Here is a 27,876-nt window from a genome sequence, read left to right as displayed (position 1 = left end):
CGTCGGGTTCGTTCTCCCGGTGCCCAAACGAGCGGCGGAGGGCACCCGCGGGGAGCTGGAGCTCTCCCGCATCCAGTGCAGCAAGCGGCAGCAGCTAGGGTGGCCGAGGTTGAGCGCGGCGTCAACCTCGGCGGCGGACGGAGTTCGGGCGCACTCGGGAACGGGGCTGCGGTGGCCGTGGAGTGGCGTGCTTAGCTCCTACGGCACCTACGCGGCGCGGTGAGCACGTGGGTGTGCTCGGTTGGGAGCTACGACGACTGTGGCCACGGCGGCGAGAAGCTCGGGCGGTGGCGCGGTTCGGTCTCCGGCGGAGCGACGGCTACAGCAAGCAAACGGAGCGCAAAGAAGGGGGGTTTGGGTCAGTGGCTCACAGCGAGTCAGACGAGCGGGTCGGCGAGCTCGGGGACGCGGAGACGGCAGTGAATCGACGGTGGCGGACGGCGGAGCCCGAGGAGGAAGGCGATGGCGATGGCGGCGTTCCAGGGCGTTCCGGCTTGCGTGGCTCAGCGGAGGGGTTCAGCGCGAGGAGGCGGAGCTCTAGGACACGACGGAGGTGCGAGGGGATGGCGGGGAGCGCGGGGCAGCGAACGGCGGCGACCGGCGCGTTCAGGCGTCGCGGGAGAAAGCGGGAGAGAGGAGGGGAGAGGCGCAGCAGAGAGGGAGTGAGGCCTAGAGGGGGGTCGTGGCGTCGTCCAGGCGACCGAGGCGTCGAGGGGGGAGGGCAGGCAGGCAGCTGTCGTGGCGCGCATGCGCGCGGCGTGCGGCGACCACGCGCCCTGTCCCTCTGGCGCGAGGAGGGGGACGACTGGCGCTGGCCAGTCAGCTGGGCCGGCACAGAGCCAGGCCAGCAAGTGGCCCGGGTAAGTCCAGGTAAGGGTTTTCCCCCTTTTTGTTTATTTTCTATTTTTCTGACATTTGTTCTGATTTAGTAGAATACCAAATCATTTTATTTTCTTATGCCAATTTTTGTAGGAGCTAGTGGTATTATTCCAGAGCTCCTCATCAACTAGCATAATTTTTGGACAATATTCTATATATATAACAATATACTCCCTCCGTTCCTAAATACTTGTCTTTCTAGGCATTTCAAATGACTATCACATACGGATGTATGTAGACATATTTTAAAGTGTAGATCCACTCATTTTACTCCGTATGTAGTCACTTGTTGAAATGCCTAGAAAGACAAGTATTTAGGAACGGAGGGAGTATATCCAAAGCAAATAATTACTGCATTAATTCCAAAAGGCCAAAATAGATATCTATGAGCTCCTAAAAATATTGGTTTGATTTTTATCTCTGTCCAATATTTTCAGAGAGCAACATGAACATTTTCTTGGACCCTTTTGGATCAATTTTTATCTGGGTCATTTCCAAAAATGATTCTGAGGGTTTCACAAATCCCCATTTCAAATTTAAATGAAATTTAGACATGATGCACACATGACTAGCTAGTCTAGGTCATACCAGAACTAGAGACGTGACAGTATATTCATGACAGGGAGAGCGCAGTTCTGTGATTCTTTCTCCACTTGACATCTTTGAGCTCGGTGAGCCGACGCAGCCGTGCCAAGTTGGTGCCGCACGGCGTGCGTGGCATGACTTGGACGCGCGTAGGCACCGACCTCTTCCCTTGTTGCTCCGCCCGGCCGTGATGTACCGTCCCATGCACCGTCACCGCCACGTACGTGCAGCCTTGGTTTCGCGGTAATTTGCACCGACCGACAACACGTCGCCCTCCTAGCGGCAGGAGCACTACGTACGTGCCGCGTTCGCGTGTGACCTCACGTATAGCTGCCAGCGAAAGGCAATGCTCAACTTGCACTTAGGAAATGCGAACTTGGTTGACGACGCGTTCGCGCATGTTTCTTTCTCGGCAATTCGGCCGCCGTTTCCGCCAACCACCATGATTCTGTCTTGACAAAAAAGCTCGCAACGACCGTCGCACGTCGTATGCCCGTTTGACTAGCATAGTTTAACTAGCCCGAGAGCAACCAGTGCATGTAAAATGCAATATCATTTGGAGGGCATGCTTAGTTTACGTGCGTTCCAAACAACGCCGGACCCGGCCGGACGCACGCACGACGCGTACGTGAACTTTCTGGTAGCTGCTAGGGCAACTTCAAACCGAACGGGACAGAAACTTCTGCGCCGTTGGGCGGCTGCACCCCTCTGTCTCTTAGCTGTTGGCGCCGGTACCACCCCATGAATATTGTGTGACTTTGCTCCCTGTTCATACATACAGTCCTGTGTGTAGTACACCACCCACCCTCCTAATCATTCTGCACACCACTGCTGATAGCAACCGCAGTCAGCTTTGCGAGCCTGTTCATTGGCAGCCTATCGGCTTGAGAAGCCCTTTCGTCCGCGGCCCGGAGCCTTGAAACAACTCATAAATGCGGCCAATATGGGGAAGCGTGCCACCCCATGCCTGCACCGCCACTGCATCATCACCAGACAGGATCCGGACGGCTGCGCTCATGCAGATGCAACAGGGACGTGCAGTCTTCTCGTCCCCCTCTTGCCCTATTGGTTCCCTCGGGAGAGAGAAATGGTCAAACGAAAATAACACAATCACCATGATAAACATACAAGTGGCCGAGGTACTAGCTGGGCATCGCATCGCCTCGTGCATAAGAGCATGTCCAACAATTTGTTTGTTGGTAAATATATTCATGCCATCAACCAACAATGTACTACCTCCGTCCCTAAATAGATGGCGTGTAAATTCAGTGAAAAAGTGAATGCATTCTAAGTTTGACCAAGTGTATATACAAAAATATGAAGATAAACAATATCAAACCAATATCGATATATCCATCATTAAGTATTTTTCATGATCGATTAGTTCAATACTTGTAGTTGTTGGTATTTCCTTCGCTATTTATAGTTGGTCAAACTCATAAACAATCGACTTTTGACTAGATTTATGCACCATGTAGTTTGGAATGGAGGGAGTATCAGATACTCCCTTCGGACTGGTGTTTTAGACGGGAGAACCACAATGCTGCAACCAACACTCCTATCAACCCCCTGAGAGAAAAATCGTTCCATATAATTAGCCAACCTGCCTATTGTTCATCACAGTTGATTCAAAATTAGCGCCACAACTATTGTCTGTATCTCAACTTCCCACCTCCCGCGCATGATCATCATGCAGTAACTACCGCATGCAATGGTACACCCTTTTACATGGACGGTATGCGGGCTACCGGCTACCGTTGTATAGAGTGAATAGCATAAAACTACCACTTTTCGTGCTATGGTACTAAAAAACTACCGAAAATTTGTTTGTGACTAATACCTACCACTGTTGGCGTCGGCTGTCTCAAAAAATCTAAATGGGCGAGTGGTTAACATCTGATCAGATTTATGACAGCTGGGGTCCGCATGTAAGATAATAGTTCGTTTGACCGTTTATTTGACTGTTAACTTACATGTGAGGCCTACATGTCAATGTCTCTTCCACATATTCAAATAAAATAAATCTTCATTCCCAATCAGGTCCCTGAAAATAAAATAAAAAGCAATCGGGTCCCTGAAAAATAAAACAAAAGGCAATCGGGTCCCCGCCGGCAAGCTCGTCGCCGGAGATGATGCGGGGGTCGGCCGGCCTTCAGCGGCGCCGTCCCTGCAGCTCTGCTGCACGCGCCGGAGCTCGAGGCTGTCGTTGCTGCCCTGTTTCACGCGGCAGAGCTCGAGGGCTCCCTACTGCCAGCTGCGGGCGAGGCAGCCATGGCGAGCTCGCCTCAAGGCGTTGCAGATGGGGCCAGGCACGGCGGCCGTCGGACGTGAAGAAAGCGAGCTCGACCTGAGTGCAAGGAGGCCAGCAGGAGGTGCGGGAGTTGGCTGAGCTCCGCCGGAGATGGGGCTGGGCGGCGAATGCGCTATAGGAGGCGAACTATGGGGAGGAGGGAGGAGGCGTGGGTGGTCGAGCTGCTCGCCGGCTGCCTCCGCGCCCGTGGCGGTGGCCAACTGTAGCCCGTCGCGGTGGCCGGCCGTGAGCGGTGGCTGGCCATGAGGAAAGAAGAGAGAGCTCAGGGGAGGGGAGTAGAGAAGAAAGGGAAGAAGATGAAGCTTACGGGTGGGCCCCACATGTAAGTTAACGGTCAAACTAAACAGTCAAACAAACGGTTTGTTTAGGAGCGGGCCCGACTTGTCATAATCCAGATCAATTTTGAATCACATGGTGATTTGGGTTTTTTGAGACAGCCGACGCCAACAGTGGTAGATATTAGTCACAAACAAATTTTCGGTAGTTTTTTGGTACCGTAGCACCAAAAGTGGTAGTTTTATGCTATTCACTCGGTTGCACATGCATAAGTAAGTCAATTGTAAATGCTTTGAGGCGACTTAGGGCATGTACAATGGTGTTGTCATAGGAGTTTCATGTAGAGTAAATTTGACGTATAGGAGAAAGAAACCATGAGAAGATTTATGTTTTCTTTTAACCAAGAGATGATCTCTCAGGAAAATATGTCTCAACATATATTTATTGATATTTAGTTATCAGAGATGATACTAAGAAACAACGCATTGTACGTCACTTTTTATTGTTTTTTATAGATTACATGACGAGAGTAAAATAAGATTGTCTTATTAACCATTGTACATGTCCTTACAATCTAGGAATATATGAGATTGGTGAGCCAGCCAAATACATGGATGGAGGGAGTATATGTACTATTTATACATTCCCGAAGGACATGAACAACATGCATCTGTTGAGGAAACTTGGGAGTGAACCGACACCACGGTTTGCCAAAAGCAACTGCTGTCATTTAGTTGATTAAACACAAACTAATTAACAAAATTAAATATAAACATAATTAAATCTTAATATAAGAGATTAGACATCTTGTAGTGGAAATATCGTGACAAGTACCATACATGTCAACCACACAAAATTGTTGAGGCGAAATACATTAAAAGAAGAAATAAATAGCTGGCTATCATTTTTTTCGCGAACAAATAGTTGGCGCTGATACCTGATACGTCTCCAACGTATCTATAATTTTTGATTTTTTCATGCTATTATATTATCCATCTTGGATGTTTTATATGCATTTATATGCTATTTTATATGATTTTTGGGACTAACCTATTAACCTAGAGCCCAGTGCCAGTTTATGTTTTTTCTCTGTTTTTGAGCTTTACAGAAAAGGAATACCAAACGGAGTCCAATTGACCTGACAATTTTTGTGGATTTTTTATGGACCAAAAGAAGCCCCCGAAGTAAAATAGTTGGGCCAGAAGAGTCCCGAGCCATCCACGAGGGTGGAGGGCGCGCCCTACCCCCCTGGGAGCGCCCCCTGCCTCATGGATGACTCGGAGACCCCCCTGACGTGAGACCGACGCCAAAAATTCCTGTAAATACAGGAACCCCCAGAAAGAAACCTAGATGGGGAGTTTCGCCGCAAGCCTCTATACCCACCAAAAACCAATCGGGGCCCTGTTCCGGCAGCCTGCCGGAGGGGGGATCCATCCCCGGTGGCCATCTTCATCATCCCGGTGCTCTCCATGACGAGGAGGGAGTAGTTCACCCTCGGGGCTGAGGGTATGTACCGGTAGCTATGTGTTTGATCTCTCTCTCTCTCGTGTTCTTGATATGGCACGATCTTGATGTATCGCGAGCTTTGTTATTATAGTTGGATCTTATGATGCTTCTCCCCCTCTATCTTCTTATAATGGATTGAGTTTTCTCTTTGAAATTATCTTATCGGATTGAGTCTTTAAGGATTTGAGAACACTTGATGTATGTGTTGCGTGGGATACCCATGGTGACAATGGGGTATTCTATTGATTCACTTGATGTATGTTTTGGTGATCAACTTGCGGGTTCCGTGACCTTGGGAATCTATGCATAGGGGTTGGCACACGTTTTCGTCTTGACTCTCCGATAGAAACTTTGGGGCACTCTTTGAAGTTCTTTGTGTTGGTTGAATAGATGAATCTGAGATTGTGTGATGCATATCGTATAATCATACCCACGGATACTTGAGGTGACATTAGGGTTTTGGTTGATTTGTGTCTTAAGGTGTTATTTTACTACGAACTCTAAGGCTGTTTGTGACACTTATAGGAATAGTCCAATGGATTGATCGGAAAGAATAACTTTGAGGTGGTTTCGTACCCTACAATAATCTCTTCGTTTGTTCTCCGCAATTAGTGACTTTGGAGTGACTCTTTGTTGCACGTTGAGGGATTGTTATATGATCTGATTATGTTATTATTGTTGAGAGAACTTGCACTAGTGAAAGTATGAACCCTAGGCCTTGTTTCAAAACACTGCAATACCGTTTACGCTCACTTTTGCTACTAGTTACCTTGCTGTTTTTATAATTTCAGATTACAAAAACCTATATCTAACATCCATATTGCACTTGTAGCACAATCTCTTTGTCGAACTAGTGCACCTATACAATTTATCATTGTATTGTGTGTGTTGGGGACACAAGAGACTCTTTGTTATTCGGTTGCAGGGTTGTTTGAGAGACCATCTTCATCCTACGCCTCCCACGAATTGATAAACCTTAGGTCATCCACTTGAGGGAAATTTGCAATTGTCCTACAAACCTCTGCACTTGGAGGCCAACAACGTCTACAAGAAGAAGGTTATGTAGTAGACATCAATACCGTGTGAGAAATAAATGTGTCATGCATGTGTGTCTGTCCTATTATAAATAAAAAGAATCAAAAGGGCAAGATTCAGCTAATAACGGTCATTAAACCCGGTTAATAGAATGATCTAGACTGCTCTACGGCTGGTCCCAATGAAAGTATAATGCCACATCATCCACATTCCGGTGCACTGTTGCGCGCCTCCCCCCGTTCTCTCATCTATGTTACTCCCACTGTGAGTAGTCTAAATGATGTAGTACTAGTTTGTGTCATGCATGCCAATAAATGAGGTCTCTATGATACTCCCTCCGTTTCTTTTTAGTTTGCATATAAGATTTGGTCAAAGTCAAACTTTGTAAAGTTTGACCAACTTTGTAGGAAAAAAATACCAACATCTACAATACTAGAGCTATATGGTATGAAAATTAATTTCATGATGCATCTAACAATATTGATTTCATATTGTGAATCTTGATATATTTTTCCATAAACTTAGTCAAAGTTAACAAAGTTTGACTTTGACCAAATCTTATAAGCTATGATACTATGCATTATAGAGATACTATCATACACTAGTATCATATGCATGATACCAATATATGATACTTTCCACTATGACAAGTCTAATGGTGAGGGCTCAACATGTTTAGCGTACAATTAATATCATACTCCCTCCATTCTAAATGTAAGATCTTTTAGAAATTCCAGTGCAAATACGGAGTAAAATGAGTGAATCTACACTCTAAAATGCGTCTATATACATCTGTATGTAGTTTATATTGAAATATCTAAAAGGTCTTATATTTAGAAACAAAGTGAGTATCAAAAATTAATGTTAGTGTTAATTACATAATTAATGCATAGATTTCCTATCAATATATGTGTACGATTAATATTATACTTAATAATATTAACATGTATTTCACATACGCATTTAATAATGACAACAGAAATCACCCGCAAAGAAAAATAATGACAATAGAAATGATAGTAGAGCTGCCACGGCATGCTTGCGTGGGCTGCCATCGCTGCCAGCCAGCTGTGAGCTTTTCCGGTGCACTGTTGCGCGCCTCCCCCCGTTCAGAATTTCCACGTCGTTGCCAGCTCCGGTTTGGTCCGTCAGTTGCGGCCCACTCGAAAGGCCAGCCGATGCACATCACCACAGCACCCACCAGAAGAAAAGACAGTATATATACTGTACTACACAAGAAAAAAAACATTCCTCTTCGTTTTTTACGGCTGCCAACTCGTGTACCAGTTCCTGTTGCTCTGACCTACGCGAGCTATACGACGTACAAACTTCACGAACACAATCGAAACAAATTTCATCCGCACAGGCTGCGTAGTAGGAGTCGAAAACTTGGGAAAAAAGTTGAAGAAAGGTCACGTGGTGGCGCCACCGGTGGCCAGCGCCTTTCCACGTGTGGATCCAGTAGGCGCCCGCTGTCCACGCGGCACCACGTGTCGGTGCGCCCAAGGCGGTCGGTTCGGATTCCATGCCCTCTCCCCACCAATCGCCGTAGATCCCGGGCCCACCCGCCACTATCCTTTTTTAATTTAACTCGCGCACGTGTGGACCCCTCCAGCCCAAACCAACTAACCAACCATCCCCTCCCTTCGACGTTCGACCCGCCCATCGCCGTCCATTTATCCACGTGGCCAGTCCAGATCACGACACGTCGGATAGACGGGGCCGGCCCCACCGCCCCCGGTCGCACCGCGACACCCGTGAGGTGCGAAAGCGAAACGTAACGCCCTCGACGGAAACAGCGGGTAACTACCTTTCCCAGGATCCTAGAGAGAGAGAGAGAGCGGGGGAAGGGTAGAGAGAGAAAGCTACTGCAGAGGGAGGGAGGGAGAGTCGCCGCCTATTAATACGCGGCCTCCTCCGCCCCGGTCTCCTCTCCTTCCGGCCCCCGAACCACAGACCCCCCAACACCTGCTCCTCCCCCGCCCCGCCGTTGACGCCCCCCCTTCTGGTGCCTCGCCCGCGCCGGCATTGGGAGCGTCCCGGAGAAGGTCTCTCCGTCCGGTATGGCTCCTCATCCCTGTATCGATCGCCGCCGTTGGTTTCCCTGGATTCGTTTTAATTGGCTGCGACCCCGTTGCGGCGTCCGTCTAGTAGATCTCGCGCGGAATTGGTTTCCGGTTGTTTACTCGGCGCGTCCGGCCGGGACCGGCCGCCCGACGGGGAACGGATGGCGGTAAAAGCCGTCTCCGTCCCGAAAGACGGGTGTTTTTGGTTGGCTATCGATTGATCTGTGGGTAGGGGAGGGGTAACGGCATGGTCATGGCCGTGGATGGATCGAGGCGGTGGCGGTGGTTGGCGGTGTGGGATTCTTCGCGAGGGTCCCATGACCGTACCTTCTTTTTGCCCTTTTCCCCAATCCTTTTTGGACGCATTGCAACTTGCGAGGGGAGAGAAGGGGAGACTAATTGTCTTGAGAAAATAATTCAAGGTAGTCTGGCTTGGGCTTGTCGTCGCGTCCAATTGTCCTGGTTGGTTGGGGTTGATGGGGGCTGTGGCTTTCACTGCCGCCGTTGCGCGGGGCATGTTGCGTCGCCCGGGCTCCATTATGATGTGAAGGCAGATTGATTGCTTGGGTTTGTTTGATTGGTGCACTGCGCTATCCCTATCCAATCCCTCAGTTGGTTCCATCCATCATCAGAGATGAAAACGCACAGCGGCAGCTCAGCTAATCCATTATTGGGTTATAGTTTACGTTCTTGTTGCCACCATTATTAGCACTAGTAATGGCCATGTGCACATGCTTTGTACTTGTCCATGTATGCATTCTCGATTTGCGTCTCAACAGTTGTTTTTCCTTACCTTCTTCCTTCTTTATTTAAACTTCCACCGGTCAATTGTACTATTGTGTTAGGATTTACACAGGGTTTGGGGTTTCAAGCTTGGATTATGCGGTTCCTACTTTCTGTAGCCGTGTCATTTTGTTCCATGCTGTCAATTTGAGCTGCTAATGATGGGTGGGATGTTCGGTTAAAAAAGTGATGGATGGATGATATGTCATTTTCCAACTAATGTTTGGTGGTGCATAAATGGAATCACACCTTCGTGTCTTCTCATTTCTCCTTGTCGCCCAGGATTCTTATACAGAAAGTTGAACCGCTCTATTTCCTATTTTAACTTGCAAGACAAATGTACTAGCTATTTTGTAAAGCAACCCGAGCAGTGTTTTCAGCTGTTCTTGCTTTAGTTTTGGTGTTCCATTAAATAACAAAGTGGTCGTCTTTCTTCTTAATGCAGTGTTGGCTGTGACTCTACTCAATTATTGTTCTTGGAGCGGGCCCGTCAGATACAGGAGCCTTCCTCTTAGCGATATCAACCGGTATGCATCCGGATATTCTCCTTGTTATTTCAGTTATTTACTTTCCCCCCCTGCTAAATTTGTTCATTGACACAAAATGCAGGGTCTTCTCGCTTGCTGAGTTGGATGCGTTGCATGCACGTTTGCAGTGACGAAAAGATCCCCGTTTTTTATTGATAAGAGGGTTGGTTGAGTGTTCTCTGTTTCATTCTTCAGTCCTGCACTCTACTTCTGTTGTTGGTAGTTTGTAGTTTGACAACAAGACTGACAGGAAGTCTTGTTCTGTGTATGGATTTGAAGACAAGCCACAACTCTCCTGTTTTTGTTGATCCTCTCCCTTCACTAGCCTTGCCTATGACGTACACAACACCTACTAGCTTCCCATCTTCTGGGCTTTACCTGAACACCCCAAAGAAGAAACCTCTTCCCAGCAAGATCGAAGAGGTTCGTGCTGCCGGATGGCTTGATCTGATGCTGGCCTCATCACCTCCTCGTAAGAGGCAAAGCAAGGACTTCTTACCCCATGATGTTCAAGCTGATGATCTTGATTTGCGATATCGTAATTGGATGGTATGTATTTGATTCTATAGCATTTGATAGTATTACAAGGAAACCACACACCGTTAAATTATTTCCATCGTTTTGTTTTGTAGGTGAATTATCCTTCTGCTTTAGGCTCCTTCGAGGCAATTACTGAGCTTGCCCGCGGAAAAAAATTGGCATTGTTTCTTGATTATGATGGAACTCTTTCGCCTATTGTGGACAATCCTGCAAATGCAGTAATGTCTGACGAGGTTTATTTTTAAACCCTTGCTCCACATACAGTTTGAACTGTCATCTCTATGTATGTGTTACAATATCAGTGAATTTTCCATTCTGCTTCTAAAGATTTTTTTTCACAGATGCGTGCTGCTGTGAGGCATGTAGCATCACTTTTCCCGACTGCAATCATTAGTGGAAGATCTCGTGACAAGGTATGTTGTTTATACCAGATTCTACATCTCGACTCCTTTCTTACTCTATTTTTCTTCTACCTAAAGTTTTCTGTCCCTCTAGGTATTTGACTTTGTGAAACTAACCGAGCTGTACTACGCTGGAAGTCATGGAATGGACATCATGGGGCCTATTAGGAAGTCTGAGTCCAATGGTCACCATGTGGAATGTGTTAGGTCCACTGATTCAGAGGTGAAGCAACTTTCTTGATTTTGTTCCAACACGATTTTTTCTTCTGTTTCGCAATTTTAATTGTTCACTTGTTTTCACTCATAGGGTAAAGAGGTCAATCTCTTCCAACCTGCAAGTGAGTTTTTACCTATGATAGCTGAGGTATGTATCAATGTCTAAACTCTAAAGGTTATGATGCCATGTTACAACATATAGTTCAGGCTGCTCACCTTGGTGGCTTGCCAGGTGTTCGAAAATCTTAGTGAGAGTATAAAGGACATCGAAGGTGCAAGGATGGAAGATAACAAGTTCTGCGTGTCTGTGCATTACCGAAACGTTGCACCACATGTAAGTCTACATCTAAGAGTTCCTTTCAGTTTCATATATCAGAAACACTTTCTTTTTTAAAATGTTGGCTGGACACTTATCTTCTCTTTGTTTATCGCTTTGTAGGACTACGAAACAGTTCATCAGCGTGTAACTGCTGTTCTGAAGGATTACCCTTGTCTTAGGCTTACCCATGGGAGGAAGGTGAATATTATGCACAGCCACCAGGCTTTATATCAAATTATTTGTTAACTGTAGCATTGTTTTATTCAGCTGTGTTCTTGATTGCAGGTTCTTGAAGTTCGCCCTGTCATTGACTGGAACAAGGGGAAAGCTGTGGAATTTTTGCTTGAATCGCTTGGACTAAGCGAGAGTGATGATGTTCTTCCCATCTATGTCGGAGATGACAAGACTGACGAAGATGCATTCAAGGTAAGTCATGTCTCTGGTTTGCTTGCATAACATGCAAAACCCATACGACAATTCTTTAGAGTTCTGATGAGGTATATAAAGTTGTCATCTTGGTGCATTTAGGTTCTGAAAGCAAACAACCATGGCTTTGGAATTCTGGTTTCATCTGTGCCCAAGGACAGTGATGCCTTCTATTCCCTGAGGGATCCATCTGAGGTACATATATTTCTTTATCCTCTGTAAAGAAAAAATAAGAAGACATTACCAGTGCTTCAGTGTCTTTTCTACAAATTATCGACAATGCATTATTGATATGGCAACCATGTAGTCGAGTGTCATAGTCTGAGAATGAAATGTTTACATTTAGGTGATGGAATTCCTGAGGACATTGGCAGCATGGAAGGAGGGTTCTAGCTGAGCAGACGGGAAGAACGGTTTTGCTGACCTGGAGAAGCCCCCAATTATATATACAAGCTAACCAAATAAGTTGGCTGATATAAGAGAGTCAGGCCAAAGCTTTTTTGATTTGGCGTTTTGTAAATGTGGCTGCCACTTTTTTTGGCACCACCTTTTGTCTTTTGTTAATGGGACTTATCAGTTTCATTCTTTTATTGTTAAAAGGTTCTTTTAGTATATATCAATATAAGCTGAAATTTTTCCTGCTGGTACATTTCATGGTTGAAACGGCCGTCTATGTTTGTTTATTTACAAATTTATTTCTTCTGGAGGATACTTATGTACGCAGTGTCTGAAATTGGCCTGTTGCAACATAACAAAAATCTATTGTATGCTTTGCTGTGGTTGCTGAAGCCAAACCCAACGCCATGGCGTGGCTAACTCCTGCAAACCCAATCAGACTATGAAATAATTTGCAAATAAAGTAAAATTTGAGCTTCACTTTGAATCTATATGATTTTCAAACCGGATTGAAGTGCAAGTCTCTTGAATTCTAACTGTATGTTAGGATTGAAGTGTAATGTCCTTTTGATTCTTAACTAGGAATTCCAACAAAAGATTGTTTATGGTACATGAAAAAAAAACTCTACAAGTGGAGGAATTTTTGTCTGCAAATTTGAGTGCAAATGAATCTAAGAGGTTTTCAATCCTAAGAATTCAAAAGCTCCAAAAAGCCCTATGAGTTTTTATTTTTGACCGAAGGATTTGGCTGGAACTGGTACTGTAAAAATTATCGGAGATGTTAAAAAATTGATGCCAGATTTTTATGCATGATAAAACAAACGTTGCTAATGGCAATTTATATTGTCGTGATGGCGGATTTGCCATAAGAAACGTTCGTTCTAAAGCCCGATGTCCTGTGGTGGAGGACGCCAGCTCCCGCCAGAGAAAGGGATGGATCAAAGCCAACACCGATTGCCGAAGACTGGGGTAAAGGAGGAGGAGCGGTATTGCGAGATCAACATGGCAGGTTCGTGGGATGGACCTGCTATTTTTTTTCTACAGCTCTGGACCCCAACATGGTAGAGTTATTGGCGTCTACAAGGGCGGTCGTAGTTGCAGTCGAGATGGGGGTTCAAAAGTGGGTGCTTGAGTCTGACTCCAAGTGATGGTAAACAAACTATCATGGTCTATCCGCTTACGGTCCACTTTGTCGACGAGATGAAGGGTTTTCTTCTAACCATAGAGGAGCATAGAGATTTCGTGGGTGAGACTATCAGCCAATGGCGTCGCTCACTTATTAGCCAAGGAAGTTTGCAGGAATGAACTATGTAGAACATGGTTCCATATCCCTTCGAATTGTATCTTGGATGCTTTAAACTCGGGTTTACCCGATATCCTTAAACAATGCAGCACTTCCAACAAAAAAAAACACGTTCGTTTGACCATGCTTAAAAAGCCGACATTCGCTGGTAATCAAAGTCTAAAAGTAAAAAAAAAAAAATCTACCAAGAGGTTGGCGGATGGAATGTTTCTTCCAAAATAGAGTGTAAATGAATTACAAGGATTTCCATCCTACAAACCAAATGATAAGTTTTTCTTTAAGATTGTAGATGCTAAAAATCTTTTATTTAGGGAATCCTAAAAAATCTTCCCTTTGAAATCAAAGGAGACTTTGAGGAGAACCTTTTTTGGACTACACTATAAATCTGACGTCATACTTTTTACCATGGCAAATCAAATGTTTTTCATGGCAAATCATGTTCTCCGAGGATGTCAAATGAGCATGGCAAATCTGCCATGGTTCATTTTTTCAGAAAAAAATCGGACCTTGCAAACTAAAATTGCCATCATCACACCAATATAAATTGGCAGAGAAAACGTCAGATTTTTCTTTTAGTGTTTCTGTTTTTTTAGGGGGTTGAGGAGAACGTTGTGTGAGGAAAACAGAGGCTATTGGACTTTTTTTTTTTGAGAATCAGAGGCTATTGGACTGGGACAGACAGCCTAGCAGTAAAAGCCCAGAGTCCCCTGTGTCCCCTGCAGCCCAGCCCACGCTATGGTTTCGTCCCATTTCGGCATCCTCTCACAGGCCACATAACTGCTCACTTCCTTTTCCCATTCTTCTCCGCCTCCAAAACCCTACGCTCCACCATGCCGAGCCTCGCCGCCGCCGCCGCCGCTCGCCGCGCCGGGGAGGCCCTCCGCCGCGGCGTCATGGGCGGTAGGTATCTCTCTTCCCTCCGCCCGTCACCCGCTACTGCTGCCGCCCCCGACAGCGACGAGGTAACTGCGCGCCGGTTGACTGCTCGTTTGGCGGCCTCTCCCCACCTCCGTGATCGGAGGCGAGATATTCCGTCGCTGACATTGTATCGCGTTTGGCGCGTGCTTCCAGGTGCTGGTGGAAGGCAAGGCCAGTGCCCGCGCCTCCGTGCTCAACCGCCCCGGCCATCTCAACGCCCTCACTACCACTATGGTACGTTCCCCTTTCATTTCTTTCGTAAAATAGTTTCTGCGCCTTTGGATCAATCGTGTGTGGGTGTCGATGGAATGCCTGTGTGTTCTATGGCAAACGTTTCTGTGGTTGATGATGTGTTGGAGCATCTCAGCCAATCTGTAGGTGTGGCATCCGGTGAAATGCCTTAGCGGCCGTGCACAACTATTGTTTGATCAAGTTTGTAATCAGATTATTTGAAATGTTAATGTACATTGACTGTCAGATCATGTTCTTGTGATGATTTGCTTTGTGGTGTTTGATTGGATGTCTGTGGGCCTTCATCAATGTAGTAGCAGATATAATACCCCCAGATGCATATTCAGGACATGTTGCATTAGATGCGTACCTGATTATGGGTGTATGGTTTGCCTATATGGTTGTACAAGTGTCATGCCCGTTGTAATTTCTGCATTTTCATTCACATTGTTCCAACCTTTTGATTTGGTGCTTTAATAGCCATGCAGATTCGTGTTGCTTTTTTAATCCACGTGTATTTATGCTGACTACATGTATTATTTATTTCTGACTGTTACATGATCTTGGTTCATGGTTCTGACTTTTAGTCGAATTGCTGTCTTGATAGGGAGCTAGGCTCAACAAGTTCTATGAATCATGGGAGGACAGCCCCGACATTGGTTTCGTCATGATGAAGGTATGGTGCTTCATCATTTGCATGATACTAATGGCACTAGACGAATCTAAGCTGAGGTGTGTATTGCATGAAGGGCAGCGGCCGAGCATTCTGTGCTGGTGGGGATGTTGTTGGATTGCGCCAACTTATCAATGAAGGTAAGTGGGCAGACGCTGTGCATCATTTAGTTACATTTCTTTGTTAAACATGGTAATTGCTTCCATATAGGGAACACTGACCAACTTATTAAAGTTTCTAGTACGTTTACATTAGAAAAGTAAAAGCGATTATGATAGCGGAACTTCAATTTTTTTCACACATTCTTCATTTCCTTTTGAAAGTTGGTCTAAGAAACAGCAGTTTTTTTATTGCATAAATAGAGTACATATATTAATTTCCTGACACCAAATCTTCCTAGTGGAAATTTATATGCAGCGATAACCTGTTTTAGTCATATGCCTTGGTATTTCCTTTAATGTTAACCTTGTCTTATGTTGAATTAGGCAAGCTGGACGAGTCTAAAGATTTTTTCAGGACTTTGTACAGTTTCATCTATGTTCTAGGCACATACTTAAAACCACATGTAAGTACACAAACTCATTTTCTAAAATTGGACATTTTGTCTCGATATTTTTGGATAATCAGCTGATATAACGTTTATATCGCAATATAGGTTGCCATTCTTGACGGTGTTACTATGGGTGGTGGAGGAGGTGTTTCCATTCCTGGAACATTTCGCGTTGCCACTGATAGAACGGTATGTCAATTGTTTTTGCTTGATTTGCTTTTATTAAGTTGCTCTTAAGGAGCCGGGTATCATAGTGCAGTAATATTTCTGTCTAGACGCTTCATTTTAATTATGCGTTCATGAAATTGCAAAGTTGGGTATTGACAACTATAAATCTGTGCATAATTACTATTTTCAGGTGTTTGCCACTCCAGAAGTACATATTGGCTTTCATCCGGATGCTGCTGCCTCATTTTATTTGTCACACCTAACTGGTCATGTTGGTTAGTTGTTCAATGTTCTTATTAGTTCCCTGCAGTTTGTACTAGTTTAATGTTGTCCCTGGTTTGTGTTTTTTGTATGTTGTAATGTAATATAGAAACATACAATCATTCTTTTAATTATCCATTTGCAGGGGAATACCTGGCCTTGACTGGTGAAAAACTCAATGGAGTTGATATGGTTGCACTTGGCCTTGCCACACACTATTCAATGAGTGAGGTAAGATCATGCCGACTAAACCATGTATTTTTTATTTCTTGTTTTGTAGTTCTACTCTGTTAGCAAATTAATTGACCAACCTTACGAGTTCCATTTCTTGTGATAGCACCTGGATCTGGTTGATGAACGACTTGCAAAATTGGTTACTGATGATCCATCAGTTATTGATTCTTCCCTTGCACAATACGGGGACCTTGTTTATCCAGATAAGACAAGCATTGTACATAGGTAAGCCATGGAATGACCATACAAGTGAACATAATTCTAGTCTAAACATTTATCTGGATAAATATTTTACTATGCCATTGATCACTTCAGCCTTACGATTACTTTTAGTACCGCAACCTATGAAGTCGTCCTCTAGCTTGTTTGGTTCATAATGTTTGTGAAGGAAAATTGTGAGGAAAGCCCCCCCCCCCCCCCCCCCCCCCCCCCCAATTGCATATAAGAACCTGTATTTGTGTCCAGGAGGACTTGAACCAAGTTGGTGAGATTGTAGCTGCACTCACCCAACCAAGTGGGGTAGGCTCAGTTTTTGGCTTGGTTCATAACCATATATCAAAGCGTTTTAAATGTAAGCTTTAGCGCGTTTAAGAGCTGGGGGATGGTATAACTCTTTGCTTTGGCCTACGCAAAGCATTAGGCAACAGACAAGCTACTCTGATGAGAAATTGGTCCTTCTCTGGTGAGGAATCAACAATCCCAGTGTGGAATAGGCCTACTCAGGAAAGATACAGGCAGCGTGAGAGGGAGGGAAAAGTTTCAACAAACGTGCTCTAATTCCTTCTCCGGTGAGGAATCGGCAATCCCAGTGTGGGATAGGCCTACTCAGGAAAGATGCAGCTGCCGTAAGAGGGGGGGGGGGGGGGTTCAAAAGCATGCTCTAATTTATTAACACTGATTGCTATGTTCTGTTATTTGTCTTTAGTCTGAGTTTCAATAAATCATTCTCTTGCTGAACTCAATTCCTTCTGTTCCCTTCTTTAATAGCCCATACGGTTTAGAATTTGTTCCAAAATAACTTCTGTAAGACTGTAACCCAATTTGTTCCTTCCAAAAGATGAAACCCCTATTTATTATTATATGGATAGCCACCGCATTGATTTAATGAAGTGAAGGTACTCCATATCACAAATAGGTGACATTTTGGCCATATATTCAGTCAGACTTCTAAAATTTTCTATTTCTATCATTTTAAATATTCGCATTAGAATTTTGAAAATCATATGTATGGATTTGTCTTCGAAAGTATTTCTAGAATCTAGTAATTTCATTTGTTTTTATACATATATTACTCCCTCACCAAAATATAAGGCGTGCTTGACTTTGCATGATCTTTAATGCACAACTTTGACCACTTATATATATAAAATTATATGGATCTAGCATGTATAAGTCGTATAAGTGGTATCATCATATTTTTCTTGCAAAATATTTTTATTTCATACATCTTATACTAATTTTGTATGCATACCATAAGTGAAAATCATAGTGAAAGTGGTACGTGGAAGATCAAAAAGAGTTGACTGCGCCTTATATTTTAGGAAGGGGGGAGTACAGTAGAAATTAATTGTCAACTTTACATCTTAAAGACTGTCAGTTTCCAAAATGTTACTTATTCGTGATATGGAGTACAAGTTATAAGGATGAGATGAAGTCACCTCAAAATGGTAAAATATTTATGTTTTGTAAAGAGACCAAAACCAATAATAGTAGGAGTGGTGGTAATGATAAATGATTTAAATGAATGCGTTTTTTTGTATGCGGTTCAGATGGATTAACGTGCATGCTTTGAGATTTCTTCAAATTTCTCGTCATGTCTTATTTTGTGGGAGGCTCAGCTCATTTGTGCCCTTTGTGTTACTTTAGGCTGGCGGTCATAGATAAATGCTTCAGCCATGAAACAGTTGAAGAGATCGTGGATGCATTGGTGAGTGATGGTTCAACATTTTACTTCCATGACATGCTTATTGCTTGACTTCTCTTGATGCAAGCCTATATCCATGAAATGCACTTGCCTCTTTGATAATTTTACCGTATGAGTTAGCCACTTTAACACCGTGTTTTTCTGGAATTCAAGGTTTTGATTCTAATGACAGAACTTTTTTCTTTACAATGCTTATGGTTTAGATGGCTTAAGGACCTCTTCTCTTGTAATCAGGAAAGTGAAGCAGCTCAGTTGAATGAAGAATGGTGTACGTTGGCACTGAAAAGATTGAAAGAGGCCTCCCCACTTGCTTTGAAAGTATCACTACGATCGGTATGTAGTAAGCTGAAATAACTTTGTTTAGTTGTGTTTATGCTGGTTGCTGAGGTTGTGTGTGCCCATCCTGTAGATACGTGAAGGTAGATATCAGACACTTGATGAATGCCTTGTGCGTGAATACCGCATGTCCATCAATGGCATTTCAAAGCCATTTTATCATGATTTTTGTGAGGTATGTATTATCTGTTGAAGGCAGAAAGAGTGACCAAGTGGACATAATGCAAAATGTAAAGTAATGATGGGCTTGTTTTGCTGTGCAGGGTGTGAGAGCGCGACTGGTTGACAAGGACTTGGCCCCAAAGGTATTTTATTTTGCTGGTTGCACAATTGTTTTCTTTTTTTCAGTGCAGTCTTTTTAGAAGTTTTTTCTTGCAGTGGGATCCTCCTGCGCTCGAGTTCGTTTCTGAGGACATGGTAGATTCTTACTTTGCCCCACTAGGAGAATTCGAGCCTGAGCTGAAGCTGCCTACAGAACAGCGAGAGGCATTCATATAGATTGCCCGAGCCCATTGTTGTTGTCAGCACATAAAACAACTAGGCTGGGCAAAGGGCAACCTATTCATGTACAATACGCCGAATCCTTGGCATGGTAGAGAATTCGAGCACCAAGAGGAACTCGCCCTTTTGTTTCCTTTTCGTCCAATGTTATAAATGTGCATCATTTTACCATGCGGCACGTGATGAGTACCAGTGAGGACCGATCTAAGTTATCCCAGCTATTGACAGAGAGTAAGTGGCTGATATTAGGAATCTGGGAGGTTTTGCTCAAGAAAGCTAGCCCTAATCACAGTATGGTTGATACATGTGTTAACGAATTTGTGTGTGTCCGGACCAAGTTGGTTGCACTGGTAATGGGACTTTGTTTCACAGCTTACATTAGCTGATTGATTGTAACCTGCTCCCTCCGTCCCATAATATATATGTTATCACAACCGGTTGTAACATGGAACGGATGGAGTACTTATTATCCGAGTAATACAAATCTTATTCTCCTCAAAGGGAAAAATAATGATCCTCATCTGCATTTAGAGCAACTGACCCATTTTGTCCGTTTGGGTTATCCAGACACAAAAGTTGGCCCAACGGGGCGACCCAAACGGACACAGCGTCCGCCCGCTGTACGTTTCGTGTCCACGCGGATCCATTTCCGTCTCAAATTGAAGAAAATTTGGGTCAAAAGCGGCGCTCTCTGTGCCCTCCCCGTCCGCCTCTGTCCGGGCTGCATGTGCTGCCTGCCCCACTTGCCATCCACCCATCCGTCCCATCCGGTCTCTCTCCTCCTTTTTCTTCTCCCACCCACTCACCCACCCACCCAGCTCGTCCTCCTTCGGCGCCGATGCTCCGACGTGGTGGGCTCGTGCTCCTCCGGCGCCCATGCCGGCCGCGCCCGTCGACTCGCCTCGCCGCTGGCCGCGCACATACTGCTGGTGCTGCTGCCATGCGCGTGCTTAGCTAGCTAGCTATGCATGCATGCGTTGCTGCTCGTCGCGGGCGTGCTAGCTAGCTAGCTAGCCGCCGATGGCCGTGCATGCATGTTGGCGCGCGCGTGTGCTGGCTAGCTAGCTAGTCGTGTGCTGGCGAGCTCGCACGGCGGGCGCGGCGAACTACGGGCGAGGCGGCGGAGGCGAGCTCGCGAGGCGCAAGGGCGGGGCAGCCGAGTGCGCGGAGCGCGTGGGCGAGGCAGCCAAGCTCGTGCGGCGGGCGCGGCGAGCTGCGGGCGAGGCGGCGGAGCCGGGCTCGCCCATTAGGTCTTCGACTAAATGCCGACGCGGAAACGTATAAAATGCGTCTGTCTCTTATTGGGCGTATCTACCGACCGAAATGAAAAAGCGGACGCGGACAGGCGGACGAGCGACCCAAACGGACAAAAAGCGGACGAGACGTCAATTTAGGTCGCCCCGTTGAAGTTGCTCTTAGTAGCATTGTCGTGTCATTACAAGTGCAACCAACATAGACGTGGTCTGCAAAAGACTGTCTCGTCTCTGGGACGCCATTCTCCTCAGCTGTCATGCGCATGAGGTGTGCTTCAGTACAACCCCTACAAAGCTTACAATTATCAAGACAGATCTATGGTGTAGATCAAAACTTACCCTTTAGTTAAAAAGGGTAGAACTGCGAGTTCACGTTTAGAGCAACTCTAGCAGCTAAAACCTCGTCCCGCAAATTTGATATAAGGGCCGCCTGTAAAAACAAATTGCAGTAGTGCGAGACCTCCGGTGAACAGATCATGTAAACTTATCTTGTATTTTTTTTTGCAAGACGAGTTTACTGGGTCTGTTCCGCGCCGGAGGCTTAGCGGTACAGTAAAAAAATGCGGTGTTTAGTTCATCCTCGGGGCTTAGGCTTGAGGGTATGCATCAGTAGCTATGTGTTTGATCTCTCTCCCCCATGTTCTTGATGGATTTCAATCTTGATGTATAGTGAGCTTTGTTAATCAAGTTGGATCACATGATGTTCACCTCCCTCTCTTATTTTTGTGGTGAATTAAGTCTTGCTCTTCGAGGTTTCTTTACGTTGGATTGAATATTTTGAAGTTGAGTGTTGGGAAACATAGTAGAAAAAAAATCGTCCTACGAACACGGTCGAGGATCATTATGAAGATGCATAAAGGGTTTAGATCAGATTATTACCAACTCTGAATTGCAGCGAAAAAAGAGTTGATGAAGATCGTTCTTGAAGTGCCTTGAACCGTCCACGACGATCCCTCAAACAAAAGACCGAAAGCACGACCTCTATGCAGTTTGCAAGTGTACATGCTTCACGATCCGGCTGCGCTTCGCCATCCAGAACTAATCGCCACCGAGAATTAGAGGGAGAAGATTAGAGCCACATGAGGCCTCTAATTATGAGTATTAGAGAGAACTAGATGTAGCTCTATTTGGATCAACTAGAACTAGAGAACTAGAGGAGGCTCCAAAGCTTATGTCTACAAAGGCCAAAATCCTCTAGTATATATAGGTTGAAGGGAGAGGAAGGCGTGGCCGACTTAGGGAGGGGTTGCTACTTGTGAGCCGCGTTGGGATTTCCCCAGAGAGGAGAGGATGATGCAGTACAATAGAGATAAGTATTTCGCTCAGTTATGAAACCAAGGTTATCAATCCAGTAAAAGAATCGCACAACAACTCGTTAACAACACCTCCGCGAACAATGGGTTGTCAATCCCTTGGCGGTTAATTACAAGATTAAATTGTGTGGTGATGGATAGATCGAACAAAATACAAAATAAAATAAATAAAGTAAAATTGCAGCAAGGTATTTTTAGGATTTTTAATATATGATAGAAGTAGACCCGGGGGGCATAGTTTTCACTAGAGGCTTCTCTCTTGGAAATGGCATATGGTGGGTAAACAAATTACTTTTGGGCAATTGATAGAAAAGCAAATAATCCGACGATATCCAATGCAATGATCATGTATACAGGCATCACGTCGAGACAAGTAGACCAAAACGGTTTTGCATCTACTTCTATTACTCCACCAACGACCGCTATCCAGCATGCATCTAAAGTATTAAGTTCATAAAGAACGGAGTAACGCCTTAAGCAAGATGACATGATGTAGACAAAGTAAACTCATGCATGAATAAACCCCATCTTTTTATCCTTAATAACAACGATACAATACGTCTCATGTCCCTTTCTCTCACTGGGATTGAGCATCGCAAGATTGAACCCATTACAAAGCACCTCTCCCATTGCAAGATAAATCAATCTAGTTGGCCAAACTAAATCAATAGATCGAAGAGAAATATGAAGCTATAAAAATCATGCACGAAAGAGTTCGGAGAAAACTCAAATAATATTCATGGATAATCTGATCAGAAACTCACAATGCATCGGATCACCGCAAAAAATGATTACATCGGATAGAACTCCAAGAATATCGAGGAGAACATTGTATTGAAGATCAAACCGAGAGAAGAAGCCATCTAGCTACTAACTACAGACCCGTAGGTCTGTGGTAAACTACTCACACATCATCGAAAGGGCAGCAAGGTTGATGTAGAGCCCCTCTGTGATTGATTTCCCTTCCGGCAGAGTGCCGGAAAACGCCTCCAAATGGGATCTCTCGAGAACAGGAACTTGCGGCGGCGGAAAAAGTATTTCGTGGACTCCTCTATTGGTTTCCCGATAGAGAATTTATAGAGGCGGAGTTAGGTCAAACGGAGCCCTACCCCCTGGGCGCTCCCTGGTGCCTCATGGGCCACTGCTCCATCTTCTCGTCCCCTCCTGAAGCTTCCAAGGTCTCTTATGTCTAGAAAAAAATCTCCAAATTTTTTAATGGCATTTGGACTTCGCTTGGTACTGATGTTCTGAAAAACCAAAAACAGGCAAAAAAACAGCAACTGGCACTGGGCACTAAGTTAATAGGTTAGTCCCAAAAATGATATAATTGCTTGTAAGTGTATATAAAACATCCAAGATTGATATTATAATAGCATGGAACAATAAAAAAATATAAATACGTTCGAGACGTATCAAGGGTTCCCCCCTTGCACTGGCCTAGGGGTTGGTGGAGTTCAACTGCACCTCCCCAATTCGGCCCCCCCTTTGGCGCCTCCACTAATGGGCCTTAGGGCCCATTAACTCGCCCCTAATAGTGTCGGAGAAACGACACCTACGGGATCACGTGGATCCCTTCTACGGTTTGGCAAGGAAGAGGGGTGCACAAAGAGCAGATCTAACGATTAACAAGATGGATTTTTACCCAGGTTCGGGCCGCTGAGGAGCGTAAAACCCTAGTCCCGCTTTGAGTGTATATTTTGTGTTCTGGAGCTTCGGCTAGCTGCTGTGCATGCAAGCTGGACCGGAAAGTCCAAAAACCCCGAATCCTTCTTCAGTACGCCTTGGGCCTCCTTTTACATGTCTAAAGGGGTTGCCACAGTGGCACACAGGAGGTGTAAAGTAGCTATGCTTATCACTGACGTTCGCGGACAAACGCATTAAATGCGCTGGTTACATGCCCCTAACTTTATCGGGGACAGAAATAGAGCCCTTCCCGTCCGTCGCCGCCTCTCCCCGTCTTGACACGCATCCAGGCTGACGAGGGATGCAATGCCAGGCTGGCTGGCTAGCCGCTGCGCTGGAGCGGTGGCAGGATCTTCACGAAGCTCTGCATGCCACCACGCAGGTGCTTGCCAAGTTGGCAGGTCGGTCGCTGTGCGGGAGCGGTGGCGGGATGGCGGAGCCTTGCCGTGGCCTCGCAAATGTCCCAGGCAAGTATCTTGCCGGGGTCTCGCAAACGTCCCCGACAAGGGTCTCGCCAGGAACTTGGTCATCTCGTCTTCACGAAGATCTGCATGCCACCAGTCTTCACAAAGATCTGCATGCCACTACGCATGCACCCTTGGGCCTTGGTCTTGACATTGTCAATGGTGTCAGAGCTCTCAACCTCAAGGATGGTGTTCTTGCCAGTGCTTCGCAAGCCATCCCGGCAAGGATCTTGCCGAGGCTTCGCGAGTAGGGATGGCACCCGCAGGGTATGGGTACGGGTGGAGCTACCCCATACCCTTACCCGTCCGCCCTGAGTTTACCCATCACCCATGCCCATACCCGTCAAGGGTACAATTTTTTCCATACCCGTCACCCGCCAGGGTATATGGGTACCCGCGGGTACAAATAACCGCGTTTACAACACATCAATTGAGTAGAAAATAGTTGTAAAAAGCAACATATAATCATAAATTATTTATAGCAACACATTTTAAACAACAATGTACAACAACATATTCTCATAAAGAAAAATACTTGCCTATAAAGTGACATATAAAAATGTTAAACAACAACACATAATCATAAATAACAACACATATGCATACACTTTTAGTTCACGAAATCATGATAAATTATAGAGATAATTTGAATACACATTAGAGTTTTTACCTAGCATGATTAGGAGGGGAAATGAATACATTGGAATATTAACGGAAACCCACCTGTCAACATTTTAGATGGGTAGATGGGTACGCGGGCATGGGTTATACGATCCCATACCCGTACCCTCTCTACCCGATGGGTATGATATTTTCCCATTTAAGTACCCATGGGTAATTTTTTGTCCCATATCCTTACCCTAATAGGGTTTTTACCCACAGGGTACGCGGATAATGGGTACCCATTGCCATCCCTATTCGCGAGCCGCCCCGGTAAGGATTTTCCCGGGGCTCCAGCTTGTCTTTTTCTCCCTGGTTACTGGCTTGGATGTCGTCTTCGTTGTCTTGTATTTTTTCCCCAGCTACCCCCGTCAAGCCTCGCCGCGGGTGCGGCTGAAACTGTCCGCGCACGAGTAAGGGGTACCAAAGGGCCCAAACTTTAGTACGCCGACAAGAGCCCCCAGGCCTGGGCCACACACGAGTGTGAAGCGTCGTTGCGCTAGGCCCAAACAGTGCATGTGTACGCGTGGCAGGGGATAACTACCGTAATCTTCTTGTCTGTTGTGCTTCCCCACGATCCACATTGAGTGCGCGACATAGGGGTCGCACGTGGAACGGTCGCAGCACGCTTGCGCCTGCACAAACGCCTTCTCATCAAACAGTAAAGAGGCAGCCCCACGCCTTCCCCATAAAAAGAGGAATCCGCAGGGGCGCTGCTCATTTACCCCTTTCACCCATCCAATCTAGGAAACCGCCGTCTCCTTCTTCTTCCTCGAGCCCAATCTAGAGCTTTCTCCTCCACCCGTTGCCGCCGCGCCCTCACCACCTTCGGCCCCCCACCCTCCGTCGGCTGCTATGGCGCCCAAAACCAAGGGCAAGGGAGCGTCCAAGGCGAGCGATGGGGAAGAGGTGCCGGAGAGCGAGCTGGTGAAGATGCGGAGGGAGCACGTCGTCTTCGCTCAGACGCTCGATGCGCGCGCGCTCAAGGATCAGTATCAGTGCATGTGGGGGAGGGAGACGACGGGGCATCCCACCACCTGCGTCATCCCTGATCCTTGTGCCGCGCTCGCTCTGGACAAATTTCCCTTCTTCGTCGACTGCCTCTACTGCGGGCTCTGCCCCCCATTCTCAGATTTCTTCAACGACATCATGTACACCTTCGGCTCTTCCATCTCCTGGACTTCACGCCGAACGCCGTGGCGTGTATGGCCATTTTCGCCCACCTCTGCGAGAACTTCGTCGGGGTGCTCCCCAACACAGCGCTCCTCCGCCACTACTTCGTCCCCCGCATCCAGCCAGGGGGGCTCTATCTGGCTGCGTCACCTGGATCCCGAGGGCCTTGTGCAAGGAGACGTACCCAAACGGGACCCACAAGGAGAAGTGGGACGAATGGCGGCACAGGTGGTGCTGGATCGTGGATAAGGAGCCGCAGCCGTTCTATATGCCTCGGCAAGCGCAAGTGGTCCGTCACGGCAACTGGGGTGACCTCGACCCTCAAGACGGGAAGCTCACAATCGCAACCACCAGAATCCATTGCCTCAAGGCCGCCGGGCTCACCCTGGAGATGATCAGGGCCGATTTCCTCCGCCGCTGCAACACCCTTCTGCAGAACAAAGGGAGGTCGGCTTGGGAGTTTCGAAATGCGGTAGACATCATGAGGCTGCGCCCCGGCCTGAATAACAATCCGACGGTGATGCAGCATGCAACCCTCTGCCAAAGGTTGTTCCAACGCAAGGCCGACAAGACCAGCAAGGACGGCAAGGCCGAGAAGGCCGGCAAGGCTGAGAAGGCCGAGAAGGCCGACAAGCCGTTCAAGTTGCCGGCGGCCGTGGTCCCCATGTGCAACAACTCCGCCCTGACCTCCATCATCGCCATGATGTCGGTGTTGAACACCCACGACCTTGACTAGACCTGGGCCGAGCCAGACGCAGTGCGGGTGCAAGAGTTCTTCGACAACTTATCGGAGAGGCCCATCCGCGAGGAACCGCAGCTCATCCATGACACCACCGATGAAGAGGTGGCGTACATCGTCAGCAGGGCGGAAGAGGCAGCCCTTGCCGAGGAAGCCAACAGCGTCGGTTTCCAGGAAGAGGAAGCCGATGCAGAGGAGGATTTCGCCGGGCGGTAGGAGCTTGCCGGGGAGCACAGCGGCGCCGCCGCTGGGGGCCCCTCTGCCGAGGAGACAGCCGAAGAGGCGACTGAAAGGGCAGATGAAGAAGAGCCACACGACGAGCCCCCAACCCCGGGGAGGTGGAAATGCGTCCTTCGGCGGGTTGGCTTCGACGAGCCAGTCCGACAAGCCTCTTCGAGCGAAGTGGCCCCCGTCAAGGGAGCGGCCGGCAAGGCCGCGCAGCGGCAAGAGGCCCAGCCGCAACCTGTGCACCATACGAGGCGCACAGCCGCGACAGCAAGGGAAGCAGCGGCTGGCGCTTCTGCCTCGGCCAAGCGGCCCAAGTCTCCATCTCCATCTCCACCCCTAGCTCGGACTCCATTCCAGAGGCCGACTTCGACCTCTCCTCTTTTAGCCCGAGCAGGGCGAGGAAACCAGAAGCAGAAGACGAGTAAGTGCCTCACTGTTGTCTTCATCTCTTGAGTCTCTGTTTTGATCATCTTATCTGATTTGATCTTGTTTTGGCTTGTCTCCGCAGAGACACGGAAACGCTGGCGCAGAGGATGGCGAAGAGGGCCAAGATCTCGACGGGCGACGAGCCCCCGGCAGGCACTTCAGGTGCGCCGAAGACCATCACGATCAGCCCGGACCCCAGTCCACGTCGCAGCCCCCGACTCAGCCCCCAGCGTGAGCCCGTTATTCACTTTCCGTTGGCGAGCGCCGGGGAATGTATCTTTACCGCTAACCTTGCCGGGTTTGCAGGAGAGGAGCGGCAACAGGAGGAGCCGTTAAGGGCCACCCCCAACATGCCTCCTCCGTCAACCACGCCACCCAGAGAGGGGTCCCCGACAAGGACCTCCACCAATGAGCCCACGCCGCCAAGGGAGAGATCCCCGGCAAGGGCTTCTACCGACGAGCCCACGCGCGCGGAGGAAGAACCGGCAAGCACAGGCACCGACAGCTCTATCCCGGCAACGAGTGTTGTGGGGGAGGGAACCACCCCCCACAACTCGTAACAGGTAAGCCAC

At 46.8% G+C, this 27,876-nt stretch overlaps 2 protein-coding genes across 3 annotated transcripts; both read left to right on the top strand.

The window, feature by feature from the left end:
* The first annotated feature begins 8,428 nt into the window (after positions 1-8,428).
* On the top strand, positions 8,429-12,519 carry LOC109770171 (probable trehalose-phosphate phosphatase 2). 2 transcript variants are annotated; one of them, XM_020328883.4, is made up of 13 exons: positions 8,429-8,653; positions 9,887-9,968; positions 10,051-10,131; positions 10,248-10,517; positions 10,601-10,741; positions 10,850-10,921; positions 11,004-11,132; positions 11,217-11,273; positions 11,358-11,459; positions 11,565-11,642; positions 11,730-11,870; positions 11,973-12,065; positions 12,217-12,519. In XM_020328883.4, the coding sequence occupies exons 4-13, from the start codon at positions 10,302-10,304 to the stop codon at positions 12,265-12,267; spliced, it is 1,080 nt and encodes a 359-aa protein (XP_020184472.1). In that variant the 5' UTR covers positions 8,429-8,653; positions 9,887-9,968; positions 10,051-10,131; positions 10,248-10,301; the 3' UTR covers positions 12,268-12,519. The 2 variants fall into 2 exon arrangements, with proteins under 2 accessions (XP_020184472.1, XP_020184471.1); XM_020328882.4 differs by having other exon boundaries at positions 8,435-8,653; positions 10,051-10,517.
* Positions 12,520-14,295: 1,776 nt separating this feature from the next.
* LOC109770172 (small ribosomal subunit protein mS47) lies at positions 14,296-19,741 on the top strand. The gene is made up of 14 exons (XM_020328884.4): positions 14,296-14,531; positions 14,641-14,721; positions 15,326-15,394; positions 15,468-15,531; positions 15,877-15,956; positions 16,047-16,130; positions 16,300-16,384; positions 16,516-16,601; positions 16,708-16,829; positions 18,471-18,531; positions 18,763-18,861; positions 18,938-19,039; positions 19,128-19,169; positions 19,243-19,741. Exons 1-14 carry the CDS (start codon positions 14,400-14,402, stop codon positions 19,360-19,362), a joined length of 1,227 nt encoding a protein of 408 aa, XP_020184473.1. The 5' UTR covers positions 14,296-14,399; the 3' UTR covers positions 19,363-19,741.
* The last annotated feature ends 8,135 nt before the right edge of the window (positions 19,742-27,876 follow it).

The sequence above is a fragment of the Aegilops tauschii genome, chromosome 1 (genome assembly GCF_002575655.3).
Source record: "Aegilops tauschii subsp. strangulata cultivar AL8/78 chromosome 1, Aet v6.0, whole genome shotgun sequence".
In the NCBI taxonomy this organism is placed as follows: domain Eukaryota; kingdom Viridiplantae; phylum Streptophyta; class Magnoliopsida; order Poales; family Poaceae; genus Aegilops; species Aegilops tauschii.
This window is presented reverse-complemented; position numbering and strand designations above follow the sequence as displayed.